The sequence below is a fragment of the Thunnus albacares genome, chromosome 20, assembly GCF_914725855.1.
Source record: "Thunnus albacares chromosome 20, fThuAlb1.1, whole genome shotgun sequence".
Classification (NCBI taxonomy): domain Eukaryota; kingdom Metazoa; phylum Chordata; class Actinopteri; order Scombriformes; family Scombridae; genus Thunnus; species Thunnus albacares.
In genome coordinates, this window is record NC_058125.1 from 2541496 (window position 1) to 2556925 (window position 15430).

The 15430-nt window shown below is 39.9% G+C and overlaps 4 protein-coding genes across 4 annotated transcripts in view; 1 reads left to right on the plus strand and 3 right to left on the minus strand.

Annotated features, from left to right (window-relative positions):
• The window catches only part of LOC122970732 (AT-rich interactive domain-containing protein 5B-like), a 52612-nt gene that overhangs the window by 16921 nt on the left and 20261 nt on the right, over nt 1-15430 (plus strand). The window contains exon 4 of the mRNA XM_044336906.1: nt 3630-3860. Coding sequence (XP_044192841.1) covers nt 3630-3860 — 231 coding nt within the window. The remainder of the gene's footprint in view (nt 1-3629; nt 3861-15430) is intronic.
• On the minus strand, nt 7259-8090 carry LOC122970738 (high choriolytic enzyme 1-like). The gene has a single exon (XM_044336913.1). The coding sequence runs from the start codon at nt 8042-8044 to the stop codon at nt 7259-7261; it is 786 nt and encodes a 261-aa protein (XP_044192848.1). The 5' UTR covers nt 8045-8090.
• LOC122970740 (high choriolytic enzyme 1-like) lies at nt 10556-11646 on the minus strand. Its single transcript, XM_044336915.1, has one exon. It carries the CDS (start codon nt 11485-11487, stop codon nt 10702-10704), a length of 786 nt encoding a protein of 261 aa, XP_044192850.1. The 5' UTR covers nt 11488-11646; the 3' UTR covers nt 10556-10701.
• On the minus strand, nt 13926-15089 carry LOC122970739 (high choriolytic enzyme 1-like). The gene has a single exon (XM_044336914.1). The coding sequence runs from the start codon at nt 14928-14930 to the stop codon at nt 14145-14147; it is 786 nt and encodes a 261-aa protein (XP_044192849.1). The 5' UTR covers nt 14931-15089; the 3' UTR covers nt 13926-14144.

Below are 15430 nucleotides of genomic sequence, written 5' to 3' on the forward strand. Positions count from 1 at the left end.
CTGTATTTGCTGATTCAGAGAACCGTTCTGATACCAGTGCTCTCTTTACCTAAATTTAGAATTGGTGTACTTCATGTATGGAGCTCACTGAAATCATTTTATGTTTTTATGTTATGAATGCACTAAAACTACTGGAATAAGGATAAGTAAATTGTGCCTGCAGCCATCTATTTTGTGTTGAATTTTTGTTAGCTTCTTTGGTTTTATAAGACAGAAAATCTAGTTTGCCTCTAATTTGTATAATTATATTCAGCATAATAGCATGCAGTTTCTTTTTCTGATTCGTTGAATTGTGCTTACATTTTTACTGCTCCATACTCACTGCAAATACACTGATGGCAGTTTGATTTTGTTGCACTTCTGGCCATAAAATTACCCAAAGAGCAATTTAACACTAAATCCACTCACCACAATAATGACTGTTTGCCTCCAAAGAGTGACACAAGACATGCAAGTAAAGCTTAGTGGACCAGGCTAGCCGGCATCCACAAAATAAATAGTCTTACAAAGACAGTTTTCTCTGAGAACTGTAAAAGTACCTGCCCAGCACCAAACAACAGACGAAGTTAGCGAATAGCTGGTAAACATAGTGGAGCATTCAGCAGCTTAAGAAATAGCCAAAACAGACCAAAACAGAGCAAAAAGGAGAGTGAATATTGGACTTACATTCATTTAGTGGACACAAACACGACTCCAAATGAATGTTAATGTTGCACCATGTCTGGTGGATGTAAATAGGCTGTTGTTTGCTAACATGTTCACCATAACAACATGTCAGCTTAATGTGGGGTTCTTCTGCCCCCAAGTGTTAAGCAATGAATGCAGCTTTAACCAGTGAATCTATAGTCAAGGTGACAGTCTGTAGCTCTGTCTCATTATCTCACATTTTTAAAAGTTTGTGGTCCAACCGATGAACAAAATGACAAACAGTTGCTGCTGGCTGCAGTGAAAAAGCAATTATTTGTGTATTCATTTCCAAGAGCTTGTACAATTTAATGCAACTTGGTCCTGCTCTGGAGGTTTCTTTATTGCACAATAAAGCAACAATTGTTTGGCCTTTGGAAATATTTAAGCAATAAATAATTTAGTCTTCTTTTTTATTTGTTTCACAAAAGTTTGTTTCAGTACCTAAAGGTTGTGGCTGCTACAATTCTTGATCTCATTCTTATGAAAAGATGGATTATATTTAATGTAATGAGGTCTTGTATATATGTGTGTACCTGTACTTACTGTCTGTCACTTGCTTTATCAAATTTCATAAATCATTTACAAGTCCTTGGGATTCTGTCTTTATGAACAACTGGAGAGCAGATTCAAGTCCCTGATAATTCCATATACACTGCAGCTGCTGTGCTGTAGAAAAGTGAAAATTGATGCAAGAGTACAATGTCAAAGATGACCTTTATTCAGAGAGAGCACCTTAGAGGTGGTTGCCAATGACAGAAATTGTTAACACTTAAGGGATTTGGCTGGCGATTTCATGTATTTTTCTTATTGTCAACAAATCTCATGTCCAGAGCCAAACCAACAATGATTGGATCCTACTTACAAGAATTGTGTGTGTATCCAAAGTCTGATATATCTTATTCCTCTTTTATACTCTCCAGGGAGTAGTTCCTTGTAAGGCACATCCCGCTGAGCATGTGTGGGAACACAGTACAGTGCTTTGCTGTACCATACAAGCTTGTGCTACATATCAAAACCTCTTGACTTTATACTTAAGTTCTTTGAGAGAGATACAATGTAGTACAAAGTCAAGAGGTTATGATATGTAGTACAACAAACTAGCGAAGTTGTGTAAATGGAATTGTAGTCCTTCACATGTTCAGTGGAGTCTGCCATACATGGAACCTCTTTTCAGAGACTGACAACGTGATTGCTGCTTTTAGTCTTTGAAGCTGTTCAATCAATCAATCAATCAATCAAAGAAAACGTTGGACCGTTCTTAAGTGGCCTGCTGTGAGTCCTTATCTGAATCCCATCGAACATCTGTGGAAAGAGCTGAAACTTGCAGTTGGGAGACGGCATCCATCAAACCTGAGAGAACTGGACCACTTTGCTCAAGAAAAGTGGGCCATATTACCAGTGGAGAAGTGTAGAAACCTTATTCAGAGTTACAGAAAGCGCTTTACTGCAGTCATTACCTCCATAGGCTGTGTTACAAAATATTAAGTGAAGGGTATCAATATTTTTTGCCATTTTCATTTGTTTTATTGTATTAAATAATATGTTAAGTTGTAAATCAAAAGTAAAGTTTCAGTTATATTCAGTGCAAAATAATGAATGATGGATACTTCTGTCAGTTTCAACTTAATACAGAGAAAATTTATTTTTTTTTAAAAAAAGGTGGAAGAGTACCAATATTTTCGGCCGCGTCTGTATTAACATGTTAGCAGACTGTGAGCTAACTAGCAAAATGTTAAGCATGTTAACATGTTAACTGTGAGGATGTAAACATGTTACGTTAAGATGTTATATGTTACATGCCTAAAGTCAACATGTTAAATCCAGTAGTTAACATTCATGTTAAAATGCTGGTATTAAAGGTAGTTTTCGAAAACGTGTTATCATGCAAGATCTTGATAACATTTTACAGGATAAAAGCATAGATACACATTTAATTTTAACATGCTAATGTGATTTAGGAGACCAGTGTGGCAAGATAAATTTTTTTGTCGTTGTATTTCTATGCAATGTCATTGTACTGTAGCACTGAACACTGTTGACTAAACACTGTTGACAAAATTGACTTTACTAGACCTGTGATGTCCAGTCAAGTCCATTTTATTCATATAGCCCAATATCACACATTTGCTGCAAGGAAATCTGTACAACATATGACACCTTCATTTTCTATTCAAAATGTTATTTGAATGAAGTCCTTTTTCAATTAGAACTATTACTATTATAATAAAATTATCTATTGTCTGCACATCATTCATGAGTGGGCTATTGTCCCTCTCTTATGTCTGCCTGCTCCATATTAACAACCTGCCGTACCTTTGTAAAACTCAGTTTTATCTCCTGTAGTGCCATTGTGTTTGAGAAATTATGATGTCAAACTGAATTCAACATGTGAACATTTGCACAAAATTTTGAGGATGAACATCTTACTAATAGCATTTTATGTAAAATTGATCTTAAATGATTTGTTTTATGACAATACCAGATAATTAAAAAAAAACATGAAATATTTTTTTGACAGTTTATGACAGTTGGCTTTTATATTTTGCATTTGAGGATTTACACAATGAGCATGCTGATGAACATGTCTTTTCATCATTTTCACAACTGCACAAAAGCAACTGAGAGAAACTGTAACATAGCCAGAAACCTGAGCAAACCTGCATAATGGGTCAGCCATTATGTTCAAAAATATTGGGCCTAGCAGTACCAGTAAATGGTATGGAAACACCAGTCAACAATTTCATCATGTCAAGATGCAACGTATTAACACATTTGATAAGATGTCAGATTTTGACCTGTTCAGTTGATATAACTCTGCCCTACTGTCAGCTGAATGTAAGCATGAGTGTGCGTAAGTAAGTATTTACATACCAGGATGCTAGCATTGCTGTAGACTAAGTCTTCTTCTTCCTTCAAATGTCCCCTTCTGTGCATCTCTTTAGGTGAAAGCTTGACCCAGAAGCAGGTGCTAGTCCTGTCCTACCCCCGCTACTGCAGGTACCGCTCGGTTGTGGCCCGGCTACACAAGCAGCCAAGATCTCTGCTGACCAACCAGGTGGTTTTGGCACTGGGTGGCATCGCAGTGTATTCTGAAAACATGCACATCCTGTACTGTCGCGACACATTTGACCATCCCACACTACTGCAAAACGAGAGCGTGTGTGATGAATTTGGTGAGTGAAACACAAGGTAACAGAGATACTGACACACAAACATGCCTTTGCAGATGTACACACACAGTCAAACATAAATACATAATAGAATTTTATTTTCAAGTGGACTAATTAAGTATCGATCATTTACCTTGGGTTAGGGTGTGTAAGGTTTTTCAATTCTTTACTACTGACAAAATTTGACTTTTTACACTGTTAGAGGGACAATGGTGAGTTTGCAGGAACTACTGTGAAAAGAAGTGCAACCAGGTACATTAGCTGTAATATGTCAAGAATTTCACCCACCTTCTTTTTTTTTCTAATACATTATAATTTATAATAATTCTAAGTGTTGGAAATTAGGTTGTCACAGGATCATAACAATGGGATGCTACATAGAACATTAGAATATAATTTTAAAAAAGCAAATGGAGTGTATTTAACATAAAGCTGTATCGTTTCCTGTGAATTTCTTGTTTAAATTCTGTGCGGGAATGGCGGACTCTGCTAATTACAATTACAAGTGCTACATTGAGAGGTTATTATGGAATGTACAGTCAATACTATACTGTACTGAAAGGCTATTGCAAAAAACCTGCAAACCCTTAAGAGAATCAAAAATGGGTCTTTAACTAATGGTTGTTACCAGTGGATGCCTTAGGTCTAGTTCCATATGATACCAGTATCTTCACTCGCTAAAACCTTTAAAAGACATCAATGTCAGCCAAGGATGCCAATGTCCTTATAGACTTTAAGAGGTGAAAGGATGGGTTCCCATTTTTAAATGAATTGTAAAACAATACTTGCATGCCCATGTGTGAATTTATTGATTTATTTGTTGCTCCAATCATTCCTCTTTTCTATACTGACCCTAAGTATATCCTTTCTTAAAGCTATTTCATATAAGTGAGTTTATTTATAGTCAGTAAAGAGCTGCAGATTAGTGGAAGTTAAAATAATTGACTCTGAAATATGAGTGCATTAAAGTAGAGGAAGACAGAAGGAAGGAATGATGGCAGAAACAATGGACAAAACAAGAGAGGGAATGAAAACCAATAAAAGTTGTACAGCATTAAATTCTTTGTTGTTGTTGGGGTTTTTCTGCGTTACTGAAACTTTGTTACAAATATTTTATACATTATTTGGGCTCCATTTACTCTTTGGCTTTGACATTCTGCTGTCAGAGAAAATGAAATGTATAGCAGGAATCAGAGATTTAGTAGCCTTTGATTCATTACGGAAAAGTTTAAGCATTTGAATTTGTGGCATTTGACACTGAGTTCATTTGTTTTGCTAGATTATAACTTTGGATCAGATGCGGTGTTGTCAGCAGCCATAGAGCATGATATCCCAATAGGACATGCCCTGCCTCTGACCAATTTGGACGTTGGGGTCGGGGATGGGGGTGACGGAGTCCCGGCCGTACTGGATGGAGAAGGCGGTCCTTCCGTAGTGCATGATGGAGGAGTAGTCGTAGGGAGTGTTCAGGTTGTTGGTGTTCTGCTTGTAGAAGTTGTAGGCCATCTGCGGGTCAATGTTCTCCCAGTTGATCCTGACGTAGTAGTCACAGTTGCTCCTGGTCTGCTCATGCTGAAAGCCCAGAGCATGGTTGATCTCGTGCTGGATGATGCCGTGTTAGAGGCAGCTCTGCTTGTTGAGAGAGAGGACCTGTCTGCCTCCTGTTCTTCCCAGAGCCGAGAAACATCCGGCTTTGTTCTCAATGGAACATGCCCTGCCTCTGTCCGATTGTCATTTGATATGTTTATTTTTCTGTAGATATCTATATTATCTCTTCTAGTGTTGACATGTATATTTCCTGTGTATTTACTATTCCGGTGTAATGCCTTGACAGCCTGCTGCTATTACACAAGAATTTCCCAATTGGGGATCAGTAAAGTACATCTATCTATCTATCTAGCTATCTAGCTAGCTAGCTAGCTGTCTGTCTCTCTGTCTGTCTGTCTTTCTGTCTGTCTGTCTGTCTGTCTATCTGATATTAATCTTTTAAAAGTGTCCATTGTGTTGTACTTATCATGTTTGCCGAACACACATAAGGTTCCCAGGTTCAAACTGAGTGGAAACACACTTCTTTGTTCATGTGTTAAACACTACCAAACAACATGGAACTAAAGACAGCACATGGGGTAACACATTAAACCAACAATATGTTTAATCACTATTTCTATGTATGCTTCTGACCTCTATATTTCTGATTAGCCTATATTTATTAGCTTCTATGTAGGTAAAGGGAATTCATATCCTCACTGTCGTGCTCTGGTTGACCGGAACATGCAAGATGATGAAGATTATAAAACTCAATTCTACCCATTGGGAAATTGAACCCCATTATTCTGCATCACAGGTGAAGATACTGTCCACTATGCTAATGATGACCACTGTATTTGTACACGTCAACAGGCTGGTGGTGCTGTTCAAATGTTTGGATGAAATTTTTCAATAGTTGTTGAGATATTTCAATAAATAAGTGTAACCTCAACCTCATGGTGGTGCTAGAGAAAGAGTCAAAGGATCACCAAAGTCATTAAAATACAACCTCTGGGAACTGTGAATAGATGTACCAAATTTTGTGCAACATCACGTAAAAATAAAGAAAATGTTCTGCATTTGAAATTTGAAATTTGAAAGCCTTTTCCAGTAAATTCGCCCGAATCCAATACAAAACAGGACAGCAGGTCCATAATGTTATCCTAAAGTCTAACAGTTAGTAGAATCCAAGACCATGTTACACAGACTGGATGTGTCCTGAACAGGGATTTTTATAACCTGATCTGTGAATCCAGAATATAGTGTAGTCAGCTAATGCTATGGAACAGTATGTCATTTAACTAGTAAGCCCGGCATGCTAACATTAGCGGTTTATGTTCAAGCAGTCAAACATACTGTTTAATCCACTTCTTACACTTTTACTCATGTTTTTGGTTTTGGGAAGACCTCAGGTAGATGTTACAGTGCTGTACTTTGGTGAGACTTCAAATAATTAACTTGTTAGTGTAGTGCACCTGAGGTGGAGAGAGGTAGACAGAAGGAAGGAAAGAATTCAGAAACAAATGAAGAAATAACATCTTCCCAATAAGTGAACTTAATTAACAGGCTGTAAAACATTAAATTAAACCTGACTTACTCCTCTGCTAACCAACTATATTAATTTCATTCTGCATGAACTTTTTCACAGATAATTTAGACATGAGGGAACTTCATTTGCTCTTTGATGTTTATTTCTTTGTGTGAATATCTCAAAGATTACAGTCACAGAATGTGAAGAGTATGTCATGGATCACATACATTTTAGTAGCGTTTTATTCATTACATGTAAATGGAGAAAAAATTTGAATTTGTTGTATTTGGCATTGAGTTCATTTGTTTTGCTAAATGATAACTTTAAATCAGATGTGGTGTTGTCAGCAGCCGTAGAGCAGGTTGATCCTCATGATGTCCCAATAGGACATGCCCTGCCTCTGTCCGATCTGGACGTTGGGGTCGGGGATGGGGGTGATGGAGTCCCTGCCGTACTGGATGGAGAAGGCGGTCCTTCCGTAGTGCATGATGGAGGAGTAGTCGTAGGGAGTGTTCAGGTTGTTGGTGTTCTGCTTGTAGAAGTTGTAGGCCATCTGTGGGTCGATGTTCTCCCAGTTGATCCTGACGTAGTAGTCGCGGTCGCTCCTGGTCTGCTCGTGCTGGAAGCCCAGAGCATGTTTGATCTCGTGCTGGATGATGCCGTGGTAGAGGCAGCCCTGCTTGTTGAGAGAGAGGACCTGTCTGCCTCCTGTTCTTCCCAGAGCCGAGAAACATCCGGCTTTGTTCTCAATGCTGATGTAGTCGTACTGGTTCTGACGTGGGACAAAGCGGATGCAGGTTCTGCTGTGGAAGGCGTTCATGGCGCTCTCGATCTTCTGCCTTTCCCAGCTGCTGAACTGACTGCTCACCGTGAAGGGGATCATCACCATGCCGTTGGAGGCTTTCCTCCACAGGCAGCTCTGGGACCAGCATGTCATGGCATTTCTGGTTCTGGGAGCCAACAAGTCTCCTTCCAGCAAGATCTCATCTGTGGCATTGTTGGAGGCCAGAATCCTGGTGCTGATATCAACACTGTCATCCTCCTCCTCTCCACTTCCTTCCTCCTGGAGAGGATGTGCCCGAGAGAGGCCGAGCAGGAGCAGCAGCAGCAGGCTGACAGAGGGAGTCATCTTCAGGTGTGGTCTGGTGTCTGTGGAGCTCCTGTGGCAAGCTGCTTTGGAGAGACTCCTTGAAGCTTGATGTTTGACTCAGTTCAGTCCAGGGTTTTTATACTCACCTCTACAGGTGTGTCTGCAGGAGGATTATGGGTTGAGGTCCGCACTGCTAGGCCTAAATAAACCTGTGAAGGGCGGACCACAGGCAAACCTACTGTTTCAATATAGTTTGTTATGTCTGGTCATTAGATGGATGAACACAGCTGGTTTACTGGGTGGAACATGATTAACTAAACATCTTACATTTACTTCAACCAATAAGATTGCACAGTATCTGTCAAAGTAGCCCTTTGTAAATATTTTCCTACATTGCAAAGTGAAATCGTTCAAATTTTAATAGTACCCTGACATCTTGGAATAAATTCTGTCTGGTTAGGATGTACTACTTTAGACATACTGTATATTGAAATAAAGGCTTCAGATCAACGTCCTGAAGGGTTGTGACTGGAAAGTCCAAAATTGTAGACCTTTCCTATTGCTGGAGCCAACTCATCCACAACGCATTTGTATTGCTCACCAGGAAGCCCATCTATGCCTTTGTATGAGAGCTTATGGGAATTTAAGAATGTTGTGACTTTCTCTTCCTAATTTTAAATTTCTAGGGAGGGTACTTTGTAGAAGGTAATTTAATAATCTGCAAAGGCTTCTGCGTTATCTTATGACCATGTCACTGTAGAATTTGATATAGGATGCTTAATCTTTGGGAGAGTCTTATTAGATTGTTGAAAGGCCAGTATCTACTCTCCCAGTTTCCCAAATCATAGTAACCACCTTTGATGAATTTGAGGGCACCCTCTACTTGTATCTGTAGTTTAGCTGACCCATGTGAACAACATTGTCAACAATTTTGCATACTTGTCTAAAGTATATAGTATGTTATCATATGTTTATGTTTTATTATATTTGACGTGTATGCTAAGGTTTTTTCTAATATTCTTGTGTTGAGCTATTTTATTTTATTTTGTCATTTGTTGTGTTTATTTTTCTGTAGATATCTGTATTATCTCTTCTAGTGTTGACATGTATATTTCCTGTGTATTTACTGTTCCAGTGTAATGCCTGGACAGCCTGCTGCTATTACACAAGAATTTCCCAATTGGGGATCAGTAAAGTACATCTATCTATCTAGCTATCTAGCTAGCTAGCTATCTACCTATCTGTCTGTCTGTCTGTCTGTCTGTCTATCCAATATTAATCTTTTAACAGTGTCCGTTGTGTTGTACTTATCATGTTTGCTGAACACACATAAGGTTCCCAGGTTCAAACTGAGTGGAAACACACTTCTTTGTTCATGTGTTAAACACTACAAAACAACATGGAACTAAAGACAGCACATGGGGTAACACATTAAACCAACAATATGTTTAATCACTATTTCTATGTATGCCTCTGGCCTCTATATTTCTGATTAGCCTATATTTATTAGTTTCTATGTAGGTAAAGGGAATTCATATCCTCACTGTCGTGCTCTGGTTGACCAGAACATGCAAGATGATGAAGATTATAAAACTCAATTCTACCCATTGGGAAATTGAACCCCATTATTCTGCATCACAGGTGAAGATACTGTCCACTATGCTAATGATGACCACTGTATTTGTACACGTCAACAGGCTGGTGATGCTGTTTAAATGTTTATATTAAATTTTTCAATAGTTGTTGAGATATTTCAATAAATAAATGTAACCTCAACCTCATGGTGGTGCTAAAGAAAGAGTCCAAGGATCACCAAAATCATTATAATGCAGCCTCTGGGAACTGTGAATAGATGTACCAAATTTTGTGCAACATCACATAAAAATAAAGAAAATGTTCTGCGTTTGAAATTTGAAGTTTGAAAGCCTTTTCAAATAAATTCACCTGAATCCAATACAGAGCAGGACAGCAGGTCCATAATGTTATCCTAAAGTCTAACAGTTAGTAGAATCCAGGACCATGTTACACAGACTGGATGTGTCCTGAACAGGGATTTTTATAACCTGATCTGTGAATCCAGAATATAGTGTAGTCAGCTGATGCTATGGAACAGTATGTCATTTAACTAGTAAGCCCGGCATGCTAACATTAGCGGTTTATGTTCAAGCAGTCAAACATACTGTTTAATCCACTTCTTACACTTTTACTCATGTTTTTGGTGTTGGGAAGACCTCAGGTAGACGTTACAGTGCTGCACTTTGGTGAGACTTCAAATAATTAACTTGTTAGTGTAGTGCACCTGAGGTGGAGAGGTAGACAGAAGGAAGGAAAGAATTCAGAAACAAATGAAGAAATAACATCTTCCCAATAAGTGAACTTAATTAACAGGCTGTAAAACATTAAATTAAACCTGACTCACTCCTCTGCTAACCAACTATATTAATTTCATTCTGCATGAACTTTTTCACAGATAATTTAGACATGAGGGAACTTCATTTGCTCTTTGATGTTTATTTCTTTGTGTGAATATTTCAAAGATTACAGTCACAGAATGTGAAGAGTATGTCATGGATCACATACATTTTAGTAGCGTTTTATTCATTACATGTAAATGGAGAAAAAATGTGAATTTGTTGTATTTGGCATTGAGTTCATTTGTTTTGCTAAATGATAACTTTAGATCAGATGTGGTGTTGTCAGCAGCCGTAGAGCAGGTTGATCCTCATGATGTCCCAATAGGACATGCCCTGCCTCTGTCCGATCTGGACGTTGGGGTCGGGGATGGGGGTGATGGAGTCCCTGCCGTACTGGATGGAGAAGGCGGTCCTTCCGTAGTGCATGATGGAGGAGTAGTCGTAGGGAGTGTTCAGGTTGTTGGTGTTCTGCTTGTAGAAGTTGTATGCCATCTGTGGGTCGATGTTCTCCCAGTTGATCCTGACGTAGTAGTCGCGGTCGCTCCTGGTCTGCTCGTGCTGGAAGCCCAGAGCATGTTTGATCTCGTGCTGGATGATGCCGTGGTAGAGGCAGCCCTGCTTGTTGAGAGAGAGAACCTGTCTGCCTCCTGTTCTTCCCAGAGCCGAGAAACATCCGGCTTTGTTCTCAATGCTGATGTAGTCGTACTGGTTCTGACGTGGGACAAAGCGGATGCAGGTTCTGCTGTGGAAGGCGTTCATGGCGCTCTCGATCTTCTGCCTTTCCCAGCTGCTGAACTGACTGCTCACCGTGAAGGGGATCATCACCATGCCGTTGGAGGCTTTCCTCCACAGGCAGCTCTGGGACCAGCATGTCATGGCATTTCTGGTTCTGGGAGCCAACAAGTCTCCTTCCAGCAAGATCTCATCTGTGGCATTGTTGGAGGCCAGAATCCTGGTGCTGATATCAACACTGTCGTCCTCCTCCTCTCCACTTCCTTCCTCCTGGAGAGGATGTGCCCGAGAGAGGCCGAGCAGGAGCAGCAGCAGCAGGCTGACAGAGGGAGTCATCTTCAGGTGTGGTCTGGTGTCTGTGGAGCTCCTGTGGCAAGCTGCTTTGGAGAGACTCCTTGAAGCTTGATGTTTGACTCAGTTCAGTCCAGGGTTTTTATACTCACCTCTACAGGTGTGTCTGCAGGAGGATTATGGGTTGAGGTCCGCACTGCTAGGCCTAAATAAACCTGTGAAGGGCGGACCACAGGCAAACCTACTGTTTCAATATAGTTTGTTATGTCTGGTCATTAGATGGATGAACACAGCTGGTTTACTGGGTGGAACATGATTAACTAAACATCTTACATTTACTTCAACCAATAAGATTGCACAGTATCTGTCAAAGTAGCCCTTTGTAAATATTTTCCTACATTGCAAAGTGAAATCGTTCAAATTTTAATAGTACCCTGACATCTTGGAATAAATTCTGTCTGGTTAGGATGTACTACTTTAGACATACTGTATATTGAAATAAAGGCTTCAGATCAACGTCCTGAAGGGTTGTGACTGGAAAGTCCAAAATTGTAGACCTTTCCTATTGCTGGAGCCAACTCATCCACAACGCATTTGTATTGCTCACCAGGAAGCCCATCTATGCCTTTGTATGAGAGCTTATGGGAATTTAAGAATGTTGTGACTTTCTCTTCCTAATTTTAAATTTCTAGGGAGGGTACTTTGTAGAAGGTAATTTAATAATCTGCAAAGGCTTCTGCGTTATCTTATGACCATGTCACTGTAGAATTTGATATAGGATGCTTAATCTTTGGGAGAGTCTTATTAGATTGTTGAAAGGCCAGTATCTACTCTCCCAGTTTCCCAAATCATAGTAACCACCTTTGATGAATTTGAGGGCACCCTCTACTTGTATCTGTAGTTTAGCTGACCCATGTGAACAACATTGTCAACAATTTTGCATACTTGTCTAAAGTATATAGTATGTTATCATATGTTTATGTTTTATTATATTTGACGTGTATGCTAAGGTTTTTTCTAATATTCTTGTGTTGAGCTATTTTATTTTATTTTGTCATTTGTTGTGTTTATTTTTCTGTAGATATCTGTATTATCTCTTCTAGTGTTGACATGTATATTTCCTGTGTATTTACTGTTCCAGTGTAATGCCTGGACAGCCTGCTGCTATTACACAAGAATTTCCCAATTGGGGATCAGTAAAGTACATCTATCTATCTAGCTATCTAGCTAGCTAGCTATCTACCTATCTGTCTGTCTGTCTGTCTGTCTGTCTATCCAATATTAATCTTTTAACAGTGTCCGTTGTGTTGTACTTATCATGTTTGCTGAACACACATAAGGTTCCCAGGTTCAAACTGAGTGGAAACACACTTCTTTGTTCATGTGTTAAACACTACAAAACAACATGGAACTAAAGACAGCACATGGGGTAACACATTAAACCAACAATATGTTTAATCACTATTTCTATGTATGCCTCTGGCCTCTATATTTCTGATTAGCCTATATTTATTAGTTTCTATGTAGGTAAAGGGAATTCATATCCTCACTGTCGTGCTCTGGTTGACCAGAACATGCAAGATGATGAAGATTATAAAACTCAATTCTACCCATTGGGAAATTGAACCCCATTATTCTGCATCACAGGTGAAGATACTGTCCACTATGCTAATGATGACCACTGTATTTGTACACGTCAACAGGCTGGTGATGCTGTTTAAATGTTTATATTAAATTTTTCAATAGTTGTTGAGATATTTCAATAAATAAATGTAACCTCAACCTCATGGTGGTGCTAAAGAAAGAGTCCAAGGATCACCAAAATCATTATAATGCAGCCTCTGGGAACTGTGAATAGATGTACCAAATTTTGTGCAACATCACATAAAAATAAAGAAAATGTTCTGCGTTTGAAATTTGAAGTTTGAAAGCCTTTTCAAATAAATTCACCTGAATCCAATACAGAGCAGGACAGCAGGTCCATAATGTTATCCTAAAGTCTAACAGTTAGTAGAATCCAGGACCATGTTACACAGACTGGATGTGTCCTGAACAGGGATTTTTATAACCTGATCTGTGAATCCAGAATATAGTGTAGTCAGCTGATGCTATGGAACAGTATGTCATTTAACTAGTAAGCCCGGCATGCTAACATTAGCGGTTTATGTTCAAGCAGTCAAACATACTGTTTAATCCACTTCTTACACTTTTACTCATGTTTTTGGTGTTGGGAAGACCTCAGGTAGACGTTACAGTGCTGCACTTTGGTGAGACTTCAAATAATTAACTTGTTAGTGTAGTGCACCTGAGGTGGAGAGGTAGACAGAAGGAAGGAAAGAATTCAGAAACAAATGAAGAAATAACATCTTCCCAATAAGTGAACTTAATTAACAGGCTGTAAAACATTAAATTAAACCTGACTCACTCCTCTGCTAACCAACTATATTAATTTCATTCTGCATGAACTTTTTCACAGATAATTTAGACATGAGGTAACTTCATTTGCTCTTTGATGTTTATTTCTTTGTGTGAATATTTCAAAGATTACAGTCACAGAATGTGAAGAGTATGTCATGGATCACATACATTTTAGTAGCGTTTTATTCATTACATGTAAATGGAGAAAAAATGTGAATTTGTTGTATTTGGCATTGAGTTCATTTGTTTTGCTAAATGATAACTTTAGATCAGATGTGGTGTTGTCAGCAGCCGTAGAGCAGGTTGATCCTCATGATGTCCCAATAGGACATGCCCTGCCTCTGTCCGATCTGGACGTTGGGGTCGGGGATGGGGGTGATGGAGTCCCTGCCGTACTGGATGGAGAAGGCGGTCCTTCCGTAGTGCATGATGGAGGAGTAGTCGTAGGGAGTGTTCAGGTTGTTGGTGTTCTGCTTGTAGAAGTTGTATGCCATCTGTGGGTCGATGTTCTCCCAGTTGATCCTGACGTAGTAGTCGCGGTCGCTCCTGGTCTGCTCGTGCTGGAAGCCCAGAGCATGTTTGATCTCGTGCTGGATGATGCCGTGGTAGAGGCAGCCCTGCTTGTTGAGAGAGAGAACCTGTCTGCCTCCTGTTCTTCCCAGAGCCGAGAAACATCCGGCTTTGTTCTCAATGCTGATGTAGTCGTACTGGTTCTGACGTGGGACAAAGCGGATGCAGGTTCTGCTGTGGAAGGCGTTCATGGCGCTCTCGATCTTCTGCCTTTCCCAGCTGCTGAACTGACTGCTCACCGTGAAGGGGATCATCACCATGCCGTTGGAGGCTTTCCTCCACAGGCAGCTCTGGGACCAGCATGTCATGGCATTTCTGGTTCTGGGAGCCAACAAGTCTCCTTCCAGCAAGATCTCATCTGTGGCATTGTTGGAGGCCAGAATCCTGGTGCTGATATCAACACTGTCGTCCTCCTCCTCTCCACTTCCTTCCTCCTGGAGAGGATGTGCCCGAGAGAGGCCGAGCAGGAGCAGCAGCAGCAGGCTGACAGAGGGAGTCATCTTCAGGTGTGGTCTGGTGTCTGTGGAGCTCCTGTGGCAAGCTGCTTTGGAGAGACTCCTTGAAGCTTGATGTTTGACTCAGTTCAGTCCAGGGTTTTTATACTCACCTCTACAGGTGTGTCTGCAGGAGGATTATGGGTTGAGGTCCGCACTGCTAGGCCTAAATAAACCTGTGAAGGGCGGACCACAGGCAAACCTACTGTTTCAATATAGTTTGTTATGTCTGGTCATTAGATGGATGAACACAGCTGGTTTACTGGGTGGAACATGATTAACTAAACATCTTACATTTACTTCAACCAATAAGATTGCACAGTATCTGTCAAAGTAGCCCTTTGTAAATATTTTCCTACATTGCAAAGTGAAATCGTTCAAATTTTAATAGTACCCTGACATCTTGGAATAAATTCTGTCTGGTTAGGATGTACTACTTTAGACATACTGTATATTGAAATAAAGGCTTCAGATCAACGTCCTGAAGGGTTGTGACTGGAAAGTCC